Raw genomic sequence first — 15004 nt, forward strand, 5'->3', positions numbered from 1 at the left:
TACAGAGTACAGGCAAAGAGCATGAAGGCTAAGACAGCCCAAGAACAGCAGAGAATTGTATGGTAGCAACAATGCTATGACAGAAAGCAGTGGTGTACAAAGACGGTGACTGGGGGGCAGTGGCCCCAGGTACCAGGCTGCAGGGGGGTGTCCAAGATGCCATCCCAAGTTGGTGGTGGCGACCCTGGCTGCAGCCATGATTTGGCTAATGCTGGCCTGCAGCCTCCCTCAAGAGAAGCATATTTATTGGTAAAATATATATGAATGAATGAAGTTATAAATATACTAACGTACACAGTTAGTGCATATATACACTATTATTATTCATTTCATGTCATGACTATTACCTTGGTACCCCATCAACAGAAAGAAAGGTTATATTTTCAAATATAAAACTATTTGAGTGTTTATAGTTTTTAAAAATGAACAATAGAAGTAAGAATTAGACAGAGTTAGAGAGCTGGAGAAAACCTGCAGAAAACCTCTGAAATAGTCCTAGGGTACCTGTCTGAGGACAAAGCATTACCCCATTCATCATGAATTTTTACTTACTTCTCTGCACTATGTATGCCCTCCCCACCACTCCATTTAAGAAGAAAACTAGACAGTTGTTGACAAAAGGAGTGGGGAAGATGCTGCATTCTTCTTACCTTGGAATTTGGCTTAATCCAGTGAAGTCAAAGGAACATAACATATTGACCAGCAGCGTGCCCACAACAACAATAGAGTCTACAATATTCAGTGTGGAATGGTAGTATTTTCTGAAGCTGAAAATCAAACACAGACAAGTATATAGAATAGTGGTTCCCAAACTGCGGGTTGGGACCCATTAGTGGGTCGTGACATGATTTTTGGTGGGTTCTCAAAGGGTGATGAAAAGATCAGATAATTGCCTCAGTTTGCAAGCATGTGTAAATATAGAAAGTTTAAGGATCTTTTTTCTGGTGATTATTACTTATAAATAAAATATTTCAGGATCTCTTTTTTTTAAAGAGTCTGGTAAATAGGTGGGTCCCGAATGAGAGTCACTTTAAAAAGTTGGTCCTGGTGCTAAAATTTTGAAACCACTGATATAGAAAAAAAATCTTGCAACAAGTGCTTGTTAACAAGGTCTTGAAAATGACCCAAGTCCTAGGATTATGACACATTATCAGAACACACAGGGACACTGCCAGGATGCAGCAGATCTTCAATCAAGCAATGGGAAAGTTGCTTGAGAATACATGAAGTGAATGGACATGGACAGCCTCCCGTCCCCAACAGACTCTTATTACCCCATGACCCTAATCTATTTACTTGGCTAAAACCAGGCAAGCTAGTGAGCAAAAGATATGCACTTGCTCCTCACAAACCCTCTGGACAGAGGTTCTTACAGGAATGAGCATGACTGGTCGGGGGATGGAAGACACACGAAGAGCATGTGCAAACCTGCATCCCCTGCCCCATCACTCTCTCAGATCCTCAGCAACCAGGGGGTCCAAAATGAATGACACAGTTGGCAGGGGTAGCAGGAAGAACATGATGACATGAGAATCGGAGAGGAATAACCAACTGGCTGGTCACCTCCAACCATAAAGAAGGACTTAGGATTTGGCAATGTAGGCTCTCAGCAGACCTCTGACACTGTCCATGAGTACTAAAGAAAATGTCCTCTGCATCTTCAGAAGACTCTTCTGAAGAAGCTGAAGACTCTTACAAGAAGCTGTCAGGCAAATATCATGCAGCAGAACTATAAAACAAGATGAGCTCCAAAAAGCATTAAATGCAAAGAAGTCAACACTAAAGGTTATTCCAGAAGAGGGCCTTATGATGCTTGAGCTCCTCTTGGTCCTTTATTCTCCCCCTGTCCTATTTCCATTAAGAAAAGTTTCAGTGCAAGGCAACAAGTAAAGGAACTTCTCCACACACTTTGCAAATCAGTACTACAGTGGGTCCTCTTTATCCACAAATTCAATCCACCGCAGGTTCTGAACCAGCATCTGAGGACCCAAAGAAGACCTCCTGGACATGACCAGAGGTTGTGTCTGGGAGGTCTTCTGTCGCAAAGAGGTCACATGTGGCTTTCCCACAACTCAGAAAAAAGATCAGATCACAGATCTCATTACCTGCGATTTTCTACCACCAAGGTTTTCAATGCCAAGGACCAGCCCATACTGCAGCAAGGTCACATGGTTAGACAGGTGGTTCTGGGGATTCACTGTCTTCTTCCCCTGCATTCAGCCAAGACACTAGCCAGCTGGAACTGGAACATAGCAGCCCAAGTAGACACCTGAGCACATAAATTCAGGTCATAGGGCTGGTAAGGATGCCCAGGTGGCTGTAAACTATTCAATTAGATGAACCAGTGATGTTGAACGTAGATGTCTTAAGGTCATACCCAAACATGCTTCTGTGTGTTCTAGTTCAACTCCCATAGAAAACACTTGTGTTCTCAACTGCCTTTGTGGGATCAGAGAAATATAATGGCATCTGGAAGGCTGGGACTCCAAGTATGCTAGATACTCGCCTGTAAGTCGATCTCACAGATATGGTGAGGACAGGTTTTCAGCCAAAAATCATAGAATGTTCCATGACCCTTGGATAAGTCAGAGGTAAAACTTGGGGAATAGCGTTTGTGAGGAGGAGCTGCAGCTTGTCCTAGAGCCTGATTGAGAGGGGGGGAAATTTGAGCCATGCCACTGTTTTTAACAAGGTGCTGTGTAGTACTATGCTATGGGGCTAGCAAGGTGCTATGTAGTACTGTGTGCCACCCCCCCAAAGCAACAGAACTGAACATTGCATTGAATTGCTTTAAAGAATCCAGGTTTGAAACTGCAGAAAAGCTGCATTTGCAGTTTTAAAAACCATCCAAAACAAATGCAGCACCAATGAAAAGCAACATAAACAGCTTACCTCTGCACAGCACCCTGCTTCAATTGCTGCCAAACTATTTATACTGTTCACTGTCATTTTAAGAGGCAGTCCTGGGTTTGGAGTTAAGGAGCATGATCAGAAGACTCTACAACAGAGCTCCAGCAAATGTAAACAAAGTTGCCTGTCTGTAAGCTGTTTGCAATCACTCAAAATGTTCCTCAGACCCTCCACAGGCACTTTTAAAGCTCTTCCGGGCTTCTCCTGGCTGCCGCAACAGCATTAACAGCCCTGATCCCTGAGTGACCCATGGATAAGACTAGGTGTCAATCTATGCTGGACTGGAAGAAATTCCTTGCCTGATAGGTGAGTATCTATGTTACATACAATTAGGGACCAGGGAAATATATAATGTTTTGTGGTTTGCTTGTAATCACCTGCTCTTATTTTTGTTAAGACAAAAGTGAAATACTCAAGCCCTTGTCAAATTCTGCTTGTTTTAACTTCTCTCTTTCCTTATGCAACCTCATTCACCTTTCATTTTAGAGTCCTGTTTTGCATTTTACTTCTACCTGTTGTGTGGATGAACAGAGACAGGACTTTGCCCAGTCTTCCTGAACCCTTGATTACAGCAGCAATCAGCACCACAGTGTAGGAATGGGCAAGTTCTCCATGTAACTGTGACAGGGGCTTCTGGAAACCACATCTCCATCCCCCTACCTCTTCCCTTGTAATAGCAGTGAACTGTACTGGATTTTGGCCCCAGCCATGGGGGTAGATCAGGAAAAGGAGGGAGGCATTGGCATGTGGGCTTCACTCCCCCCCCCCTTTATAAATACAGAACAGGGAAATAGAGATAATTGTGGTAAGAAGTGGCCTGAGTCCTTGAGGCTGTACAAGGGCCAATGGCCAACATAACAATGCTGTAGCAGGGCAAATATTGTTACATTTCTATCCCATCATTCCCCAAAGGAACTCAGGATCACATGGGGATTGTTTTCCCATTTTATAGCAACCATTTGAGATAGGTTACTCTGAGAAGAAAGAGACTGGACCAGGGTAACCCAGTAAGTTTTATGACTGAGGAGGAATTCATATATAGGTCTCACTGCTCCTAATCAGATGCTCCAACCACTACACCACAGTGACTATTGCTGTTAGAGAAACAGTATGTTCCAATGCCTCATATTTCTGAAAGACCTAAAGGAATAAGGTAGGGGTTCACAAAGAACAGCAAAAAAAAAAAAAAATGTTTTAAGTGGTGGACCTCCCTGCAATCCTCAGGGTGGAGTCTGAATTCTTGTCTCTCATTCTATAATGAATCAGTAGCAGTCGGCATACATGACTGTTTTCACCGGCATTTGTGTTCTTACCCTTCCACACATACTCGCAAAAGAACATCGAAGACAAAGAATAGTGCTATAGCCAGAGAGATGCCTTCCACAATGCGTTCCAGAGACTGGTATCGGTGACCCAATGCGAACGACAAAACCACCGTTATGATGTCCACAAAAATAAGTACTATGCCAAACAATCTGCACAAGGAAAAAAGTTATATTACAAAACATGCAACACACAAAGGAGAAATCTAAATACTTGTTTTTCCTCATTATATAGTGAACATTGGAATATATTAAGATTTCCAGATGAGGAATGCACAAACATGATATATTTAACAATACAGAGCTTGAAAGCAGCAACACTTTTCCAGTAATTCAGCAATTTCTGCCAGGTGAGGTATCCAGGTAGAAAGGAACAGCCAAGAATTGGTGATTATCTGCAGAACAAATAAACTTACTAATGCAGAAATTGTAGTCAACCTTAATGGCCCAAGAAACACACTGTATAATCAACAGGTGGTGAGTGCACAATATAGACTGCTCTAATATTGAATAAGCAGCACTCATCATGCTATATTCTATTGACTGATATGCCACCAATTAAGCCTACCAAAAGAAAAGTAGTTGAATGGGAGAATTAATAACGTGATGTTTCTCTCACAATGCTAGCAATGTTTATGTCTTCAGTAAGGCTACAACGTGCAAATGTGTTCTATAATTGCCTCCTAGTGCTTTACTGAAGTTCAGATTATGGTAATACTTACCGGAACCCAAAAGACATCACAAATGGAGAAATCCTTTTCTTAATGCTAAATTGAGGGGGGAAGTTAGGGAAGAATGATTATTAGGACTTTGATCGATGTTTCAAAGAAGTAGACAGTAAAAACAAGTCAAGTCTACTGAAACAATGCTTTTAAATCCCCTGAGTAAATCTGTAAATGGTGGTTACTTTTAGATTGCTAACTGCTAGTGTACTTTAGGCAAAGCTAGCATCTCATAGAATAAAGTTTCTGACTAAAGGGATATTCTATTGCATCCGATGCTTAGTAGTTATTTGTTTTTTAAGGTACTTTTGTTCCATGTTTTAGTAGTGGAAACATTCCCTGGTTTTACCTGGAACTGAACACCCAGAAGGCTCACTTAACATGTCTAGGCCCGCTAGGCATCAGTGAGATCTTTCTACAACTCTTTTCTTCTTGGCAAAGCACAACACACCACCAACACAATCTTCAATCCTGAGGCATAGGCAGATCAGACTGCTGGAAACAAGAGACTGCACCCCATCCTCAAAGGTGTTTCATATGTTTAATACTTTCCACATTTGAAACCAGATAACATACTTATATTTGTGTTGCATTCTTGGGAGGTAATTGCTCATTCAAGTCCCCCGTAATTCTAAGAAATGCAGTAGACTTAAATTGAGGGAATGGACACATCTACCCTCCCCCCCATTTTACTACAGTCCCACCCACACAACTGCTTACAGTTTTGAAAACTAGTTGTGTGTGCATTTTTCCATTGGCCATGAGCACTACACAACTGAGAGCAGGACTACCAGAATAGCTGCTGGACATAAAAGTCAACCAGTATATGGCACCTTTGAGTCTGTAGCAACTTGCAGGTGGGGGGGGGTAGACTTTGATGGGAAAATGACATGAAGATAAGGGGTTAAACCTTGCAGTCCTGGTTGGGATTGGGGCCATACATCTCTGAAAGTAAACACAACCCCCAAACTATGATGTATTAGAGCTACATCTAGTTTGGCTCCAAGGAATACACAGGATGGGCTCTAGTCTTGCTTGGAAGAGGCTCCTGCTCATCCATCACCACTGAAGCATGCTTTCTCTGCCCCCTCCCATTCACTTTTGCCAATAGCAGAGCACCAAATACAACCACACCTGCATCCCAAAGAAGCCACCACTATCCCTTCTCTGATTGGCCCCATCTTAAGGATTTTAACTTACTAAGCATATGAATCCAGCTCCTCACCATGGTAATCATCAGTGCCATCATCAATCACCACACTGGGCTCCTTAAGAACTTCACTTCTGCCACAAAATCAAACATATTAACATTTCTTCTTTTGTGAAAAGAGTTAAATGAAGGGGTATAAAGGTCTGGTCTAGAGGGTAGAGCCTCCATTTGCCTGAAGATAACATCCACAAGGTCGCCAGTTCGAGGCCACCAGCACCGTGCGACCTTGAAGCAGCTGACAAGCTGAAACCGAGCTATTCCATCTGCTCTGAGCGTGGGAGGATGGAGGCCAGAATGTGAAACCAGATCAGAGTGAAACATCTGGACTGTTGTGGTTCTTGAAAGATAGAACCTTCTTTCAATTGTAAAAATCCCTACAGGGATTTAATCAGCCTGCCTATGTAAACCGCCTTGAATAAAGTCTTGAATAAAGACCAAGAAAGGCGGTATATAAATACTTGTAGTATTATTATTATTATTGTTATTATTATAAAGAGTAGGCAACAAGCTTATCTCCTTATCAGCTAAATGATTGTACTATTAAGCATTAAAATTTGGTACAAGTTTACTGTAAGACTCTCATTCTTACGGTTCAAACCCTTCAGATAGAGGACAAAAGACCACCACATGTTGAGTCTAGTCCCATCATATTTTATTCTATACATGCAACTTTTCACATCACATGCACAATGAAACATAACATACTTCCACAATGAAACATAACATACTTCCACTGTCTACATAGAACAAAATTAAGCTGAACAGAGCCTGATAGCTGAACTAATTTTTCAGATTAACTCACCCCTGAGTTGACGGCACCTCTACATTTTGGTCATACTTTACTGTTGTCATATTGCTGTTACTCCTGCGGTGAACAAGAGAAGAAATTTTCCTATTGGGGGGGGAACAAACATTGCAAAGATAAGTTAAACAACAAGTGAATTGGGATCTACCATCAAACTAGAGCACAATATAGTCAAGACTTCACTCCAACATGAAGCCATCCAAGTCTAAAACACTTCCGTATACAATTGGTCAAGCTTAGCATTTACAGCATGCTTTGAGGGATCAGAGTGCTTCACATATATTCTCTCAGGTTATTACCACCACATATTGCAGATAGGAGGGCTGAGGCTAAATAAATAGTAGCTTGCCTTAGGCCATCTGATGAGTTCACTGCAAGGATTACATTAGAAGCAGGGGACCTCCCTGTTCTTCGCTTTGCCCTACTTCTCACCAAAACAGCCAGCCCATATCTAGTCTGTACTACTTTGGTCATAGGTGGGGCTCACGTGAGAACTGCCATAACAGGCTGAACGGTTCTAGCCAGTCAGCCAAAGGTTTGCTCCCCCAGCAAGGACGAGGCCTCAAGCATTACAGAACATTACCTCCCACATAGCAGTTTTCAACCACTGTGCCATGGCACATTGGTGTGCCATGGGAGTTTGGAGTAGGATCATATATTAGTAGGGCCATTGGGGGATGCAAGCCCCCAGCACGGTGTGCCTTATCAATAGTCAAAAAACTGATTGTGTGCATTGACAATTTCAGCACCTACTCAGTGTGCCGTAAATCGAAAAAGGTTGAAAATCCCGGAGTTAAAACAGGAAGAGCTAAAACAGTTGAGTTATTCAGGCTGCAATCCTATAAACACTTACCTGGGAGTGTGTCCCAGGAATACAACAGGGTATACTTTAAAGTAGACATGCATAGGATTACACTAAGAATTTTAATAGGAAAAAACAGCCATGCTCTCCTTTAATCTCTGTGCAAGAAGTTACTATTCAGAAGAGCAAACACTAGTTAATCTGGTGTAGAGCTGAATGGCTTATTACACGCAATGGCTTCTTACACGCAATGACTTCTCTGTGAATAGGAATACTGACAGATGATATGACTTCTGGGTATGATTATTCTGTGCAAATTATTAGTAAGCAATGATTTTTACTGAAACTTGACAATATTTGATAGTCAACATCTTGGCATTTGATACGACACTTGGTATCCAATATTCAAGATATTTATATCCTTAATTTAAAAAAGAATTTCCAAAGAAGTTTATATAGCAGGAACATGATAGCATATCAGGCTACCCAAGAATATTTACTAGAATTACACCTTACGTTGGTTGGTATCAGTGTTACACAATTCCCAAGGGTCTGTCGCATTCATGTGAATCCTCCTTACACCATCAGACCTTTGCTCTGTCAAGCATAGTCATACTTGATCACACACACAAACTACAATCTGGGAAGCAAAGTCTCTCTGACACTCTGAACCAGTGATTTTCAACCCTTTTAATCTCATGGCACACTGGCAGGGCACTAAAATGGTCAAGGCACACCATCAGCTTTTGGACCATTGACAAGGCACACTGTGCTGCCCATGGAGGGCTCACAACCTCCCAGTGGCCCTACTAATAAATGACCCTTTTGCAAATTTATGAGGCACACCTGGAGACTGTTCATGGCACATCTATGTGCCATGGCACAGTGGCTGAAAACGGCTGCTGGACCCTGAACTCTGGACTCTAGGATCACCTGGTCACCTGAGCCTAGTTAGCTTCAAGTTCTTTCTCCCCACCCCCACTTTAAGTATTCCTCTTTCCCTTCTTGTATGCAAACAAGTGGGAAAGTAAAGCCCTAAACTTGAGGGCAAGCCTTCTCTGGGTGTCACTGCCTCCCCTATCCCCTGGGGGCTGGGGATAAGAATAGGCCCTCAGTTTGGCTGTACTTGTCCTAAGAGGCGACTAAGGGTAGAAGGGACTCATCAGCCTTGGAAGGCAGCTCATATGAGAGAAGGAAAACTCTGATCCCAAACCTCCACTGCCTTGTGGCTACATCCAGTTATGGAAAAGGCTTCAGGAGTCAACCTCGAGGCAAAATCCGGAGACGGAGTCCCTGAGGCAGTTCGTGGCTGAACACAGTCACGTTCTGGCAACTCCTGCAACGCCGCTGGAACCAACCGTATTGGCCTCTGCCTTTCCATTGGACCATTTCAGCGACGTGGAGAGGGGGGATTTGCTGCATGGGAAACAGTCTATCCTCCATATCTACTTTACCCAGGCTTTGCACACTGGAGAGGATACTCTGTTCCAGAACCACTATTCAGAGCGCGATACCATAGTCTTCTGAGACTGAAGGATGCCAACTAACTGCCTCCCCCCTGGACAGCCTCCACAGACAGGCCTGTCCTGGAGAGGTGCAATACAAAAGTCTTTCCTCCTCCCATCACAATATGAGGCGTGTTATGTGCCCAACTAGTAAAGTGCTCAGCAACACAGCATGGTACAAATTAATAGGGTTTATTTGCTTCTACAGGAATAAAAATATAGAAGTGTTAGACAGAAAATACAGACACTGCATGCACTCAAATTCTGAGTTACAGTCAGTTCTTGTTATCTGCTAGGGTTAGGCTCCTGAAAAACCTAGTGGTTACCAAATTAGCAGATACTTAATCATTGAGCCTATGGGGAAAGTGGAGTTAGGTTCCAGGGGACCCTCTTCACCATACACTCTATGAACCAGAATCTTAACTTGAAGTCTATGGGGCTGGGCAACAGCAAGGGCTCATCAACATCTCCAACACCTGATGCTTCCTCGTCTTTGCTGGATATCCCTTGACACACTGCAGGCTGTAGTGATGTTTCCATGCTGACTTTCCCTTGACTTGTTGAAGGTTGCTACCCCAACAAGGCTTCACAGTTCAGGTAGGGGGAAGGGGTTGCTTACTCCTCCTCAACCTCCACCTGTCTCTTGGCTTGCCCCAGAGCAGCCCACAGGTAGCATTACAGATGCCTCTCATCACAGCAAGGTTGTGAAGGTTCATCTGGAGTCCCCAAGATGGTGGGGCAAATCTGGAAGTAGACACGCAAGTGTCTGATGATTCTCCATGGACAATACCCATTTAATATGGCACCAGGACAGTATTAGTGGATAAAGGGAGGGAGGTGCCCCTCACAGATAAGCAAATTCGCATATAAAGAGAACCAATTGTAACCTTATGGAATACAATCATTGGATGAGTTTTAAAGAGCAGCAAAGGATAGCATTCTTTCACTTGGTCAGCTGTGAGTCCCAACAACTCTCATCTGCATTGCCTATAGAATACAGAGGTCAAGAGAAAGGCACAGGAAGGAAGGAAGGAAGGAAGGAGCTGTTATTTGGCATAAAAGAGTATGGGAAAGAGTGCTTTGTCAGCACCAGTAGGAAAGGGGAGGGGGGAGAAGAGAAGAGACTCCAGCCATTTCCTATACTTATTTACTAGGGACTACATGTCCCACCAAGTTTGTTAGTAACCTCGAGAACAAGCGGGGGGGGGGCACTTATGCTGGCCTCTTGCCACCACCTCTGGAAGGACAGTCATGCCTTTCTTCAGACTCCCAGCCCATCATTCCCATCCAGTCGACCGCAGCAAGGCACAGAGACACCCCCCCCCCCCCGCACTGGGCGCCAACCTCCACAGTCGCTGCTTCCAGGAGCTGCAGCGCCCTCCATCCCCGGCTCCACGCTCTGCCTCAGCCGCCTCCCCAAAGCGCGGAGGAGGCGCAGGGTGTCATTACCTTGGCAAGGGACGAGCCTGAACGCCAGCCAAGCCCCTCAAGAAGGGGGCAGTGACCCACTGAGCAGGGGGCGGGAGAGGCAGCCCCAGAGGAGATGAGGCGGGGGAGGAAGGCGCAAGTGGCCAACGCGTGCGCCACGGAGCAGGCGGAGAGTCCAAGCGAGTTCACCCCTCCGGAGCGCAGCTGGGAGGAGGGCGCAGCTTCCCCAAGACCTCCCCCAGGGCTGACCAGGCGCTTCCCCTGCCCTGGCGCCTCCCGTGCCTGGCTCCGACGGGGAGAAAGGGGCCCAGCTGTGCGCCCTGCTACCCTCAGAGCGCGCTCGGGGCTGCGCGCCTCCCCAGTCCCGCGCGCAAAGGGCTCTGCAGCGGGGGGCTGCCCGCCGCCCTGTCATGCTGGCTTTTGGGAGGAGCCACCTGCTCCGGCTTCACACCTGAATCTCATCGCCGCCAAGTGGGCGGGCAGCGCAAGCAGCAGCAGCTCGTTCCAGCCACCGGCTTCTTCCCTGGAACTCGGTTGCCGGGCCACGAAGGGCAGGTCAAAGGTGACCATTATCTCTAGGGCAAGAAGGGGAGGCTTCAGGCTTCCCTCTGCCTTCAGGCGCCCGGTTGTAGGAAGGGCTCTACTCACGCCCTGAGGTTAGGCCCAAGGCGTGTGATAAGTCTGTGGAACTCCTTGCCACAGGATAAGGTGATGGCAGCTGGCCTGGCTGGGTGCCTTTAAAAGGGATTTGGACAGGTTTCTGGAGAAAAAGTCCATCTCAGGTTACGAGCCGTAATAGGTATGTGTAACCTACCTAAATTGTACTTTAACAGCAGCTTCGCCTACAGGAATTAAGAGATTCAGCTTTTCCTTTCTGCAACTCCCTGAGAACCCAGTCCTATCCATCTTTCCAGCACCAGTGCAATGCAAATGTTCCCTTAGCTTGAGGAGGCCTCAGTGACTGCCTCTCCACCAAAGGATGCTGTGTACACCCCACTGGCACGGCTGCAGTGGTGTTGGAAAATTGGATAGGACTGGGCCCTAAGGTGGCTATGTAAATGTGCTAGAACAGTGGTTCTCAAACATTTTAGCACCAGGACCCATTTTTTAGAATGACAATCTGTTAGGATCCACTAGAAGTGATGTCATGGCCAGAAGTGACATCATCAAGCAGGAAAATTTTTAACACCTCCCCATATGACAAAATCCAATCAAGTACGTAAGTGAATTAAACGTTTATAATTAGTACTGTATAAGATTAAAATAATGAAGAACCCTCCTAACCATCCCAAACAGTTGCTGATCAGTTTAAAAAAAATTCCCCTAACATCCCAATCCTATCCACACTTACCTGGGAGTATGCCCCATTGACTATCATTAAAACATATACATAGTGGCCTGTTAAAAGTACAGATCTGTAACATTTCCCCAAATGCAGTTACATACCATGGTAGCACCAAGTCTAATATATTCAAAATAAAATACACATTGAAATGAATGGGGAGCCACCTGAATTTGGCTCTTGAACCACTGTTTGAGAAATACTGTGCTAGAGAAAAAGCCAGTGCTTGCATGCCCAGAGACAGCCTGGCAGCTGGACTGATGTCCCAACAATAATGGGAAGGTGCCATCCACTAGCTGCCCAGGGAACAATTGTAAAGAAGTGGCACAAGTCAGTGAAATGAGAAAATGATACTGCTGTCATTTTTAAAGTGCTGGTTTCAGGTTGCTGGGGGCACTGGAGCAAAGCCCCTCTGGCATCTCCATCCACACCCTGAGGACACATTGGGCTCCTCCACTATCATTATTGCTGAGTGTTCAGGAGTCAGTTGGCCAGGGAGCACTTCCATAGCATCCTCTGTTGTTGCCCAATAGGTTACAATCCTGAATACCCTTATTAGAGAAGAAGCTTAGAGAATAAGCACACAGTAAGACTTCTGAGTAAACATTTTCTTCATTTATTACACATATATCCCTCCCTCTTACTTTCTCCATGGAACTCAGGATGGTTTACATATTGGTTTTCAAACTCTCTGGGAGAGTTTGAGCTGCTCTAAGTTCTTGCAGGGGCTGGGGGAAGGCAGCAGCACGATCCCCAGTATCTTGCTGCTCAGGGGGGCTGCAGGGGCTTGTCCACTTACACAAGCCTCCCTGGGGTGCAGGGAGACCTGCGCGACCTTCTGCTGGGCTCCCCGCAGCTTCAGAAGTGAAAGTGGAGCGATCCTGCTCCACTTCCACTTTAGCGGAGGCAGGGGATTGCACCTGGGGATGCACAGCTGTCTCCTCTCTGCCTCCAGGCTGCCCATGCCCCTTAAAGGGAAACAGGCCAGGGCCCACAGGCTGGGGCATCATGATGCCCCAGTTTGAAAAGCCCTGATTTACAGAGTTCTTCCTTTTCTCCTTTGTATCCTCACAACAAGTGTATGAGATAGTTTTGGCTGAGAGAAACTGAGTGGCCCAAGGTCATTTACAGGCTAATCCTTTGCATGTTTACTCTGAAGTATGTTCATTGCCTTATAGGCCACAATCCTATACACACTTTTCTGGGAGTAAGCTCCACTGAATATGATGGGACTTACTTTTGTGTAGGTATGCCTTAGATTGTACTGTCAATGAACTTCATGCTGAGCAAGAATTTGGACCCAGGTCTCCCCATTTGGACACATTGACCCTTGTAGGTAAGCCTATGGGGTGGGAGGGAGGTGGGGGGAGGTAGGAACAGGGTGGCAAAGGAGGCAGGGAGGAAGGGTACCAGGTAAGGGGAAGGTTAGGTAGCAGTGACATTTGCCAAATCCAAATTCCCTTTGCGGGCTCAGTCCGCCTTCATGGGTCCATGAAAACTTGCTCCAGCAATATCTCTGGAGCAGGTCTGAGTAGACCCAGTGGACTGCCATGGGCTTACCCCAGGGCAAGGGAACAAATATTTCCTAACCCAAAGGAGGCCTCTGGAGTCCCAAACTTCCCTGCAGGATAGAGCAAACGCCATGTTGGCACTGCTGCATTGCTGTACAGGTAATTAGTTAGGATTGGGCTGTAAATGATATGTGGTGCCCACATTAAAAAAAGACACCTTTCTGTCTTATGTCTACAGAATTAGTTTTCCTCTTGATTTCTTTCTCCTGCCCACTTTTTTAAGTAGAAGAGTGATGCAGAATATTCTTGGTTCTATCATAGTTTCTGATCAGGCCCTGATCTTTTTATTGTTGTCTCTGGAACTAGTGCGGGCCAGGGACTCTAGGTCACAATAGTGATTCAACACTTCCTTGATAAAATATACTAGCATTGTGCAAATGACAAAGCGGCAAATGCAACAGTTTTTGAAACTTAGGAACTTGAAAATCTTTGCTGTAGGACGCTCTGAAGGCATTCATTCCAGGCTGTGTCATCTCTTTTGAGACAGGAAACACAAAATGGAAAAGCAGCTCCCTAAACTGGAATTGAACCTGAAAGGGGAACTGAGGCATTATCATCCCTCCTCTTTGAATGCCAATTATAACCAGGAATGAAAAATGCAATATGAAGTGAGCCTGCTTCAGAAAAGGGGCTGTTGTTCAGAGGTTGAGCATCTGCTTTGCATACAGAAGTCCCATTTTCAATCCCTGGCATCTCCAGCTAGAGCTGAGAAAGGTCCGTCTGAAATCATGAGGCAAGGATGCTGTTGGTAAGTGTTGCTAAACTTCACAGGGGTGTTAAACTTGTTTCATACAGCAGGCAGACTAGCATTCATAGCACCTACTGTGGGCTGAGAGTGACATCGTTAAGCAGATGTTGGCCAGAAATAAGCACTTGTTCTCATGTAGGAACTCATTAGTTGCAAATGACAGAAATAAAATATGCAAATTTTGACCATATTTTCAAGATATAGAAGAGCCCAATTATCATGGGGGTCACCCTGTCAACCACTAGTGACACCACTAATGGCCAAAATTTTAGAAACCTTTTGGAAAATTTGTATTTATGAGTAATACCATAATAGTATATATCATGACCCACCAGCCTGGGAAATACTGTCCCTAGCCCTTTAAGGGGTGGGGAATGGGGGGGCAGTGACACAAGCCCCAGAATTGTACTGCTGCTGGGGACCAAGGGGCTTTTTTCAATTACCCCTTCCTTGCACCGGCCTCTGCTCTCTGCACCTTAAAACAATGAAAAAGGCAATCACAACCCACTTCTAGTCACAACTTAGACATGGGTTTCATTCACCTTTTAAAATTGTTTTGAAGTGTGGAGAGCCCTGCAGAGAGCTTTGTGAGCTCCCCACCACCACTCACCACTCACTACTCACCAGAGGCTGGCATAG

The 15004-nt window shown here is 45.1% G+C and overlaps 1 protein-coding gene across 3 annotated transcripts in view; it reads right to left on the reverse strand.

Moving 5' to 3' along the window:
* Nucleotides 1-10858, reverse strand: part of LOC136636371 (phosphatidylinositol 3,4,5-trisphosphate 3-phosphatase TPTE2-like) — a 34468-nt gene extending 23610 nt beyond the window's left edge. The window contains exons 1-6 of one of the 3 annotated variants that reach the window (XM_066611402.1): nt 10726-10858; nt 6967-7056; nt 6155-6238; nt 4955-4999; nt 4224-4385; nt 651-767 (exon numbers count right to left, since the gene is read on the reverse strand). In XM_066611402.1, coding sequence (XP_066467499.1) covers nt 651-767; nt 4224-4385; nt 4955-4999; nt 6155-6238; nt 6967-7016 — 458 coding nt within the window. In that variant the 5' untranslated portion in view covers nt 7017-7056; nt 10726-10858. Of the gene's footprint in view, nt 1-650; nt 768-4223; nt 4386-4954; nt 5000-6154; nt 6240-6966; nt 7057-9700; nt 9734-10725 lie in introns of those variants that run through there. The other 2 variants (XM_066611410.1, XM_066611419.1) reach the window with 2 other exon arrangements.
* Between the last annotated feature and the right edge of the window lie 4146 nt (nt 10859-15004).

The sequence above is a fragment of the Tiliqua scincoides genome, chromosome 1 (assembly GCF_035046505.1).
Source record: "Tiliqua scincoides isolate rTilSci1 chromosome 1, rTilSci1.hap2, whole genome shotgun sequence".
Classification (NCBI taxonomy): Eukaryota; Metazoa; Chordata; class Lepidosauria; order Squamata; family Scincidae; genus Tiliqua; species Tiliqua scincoides.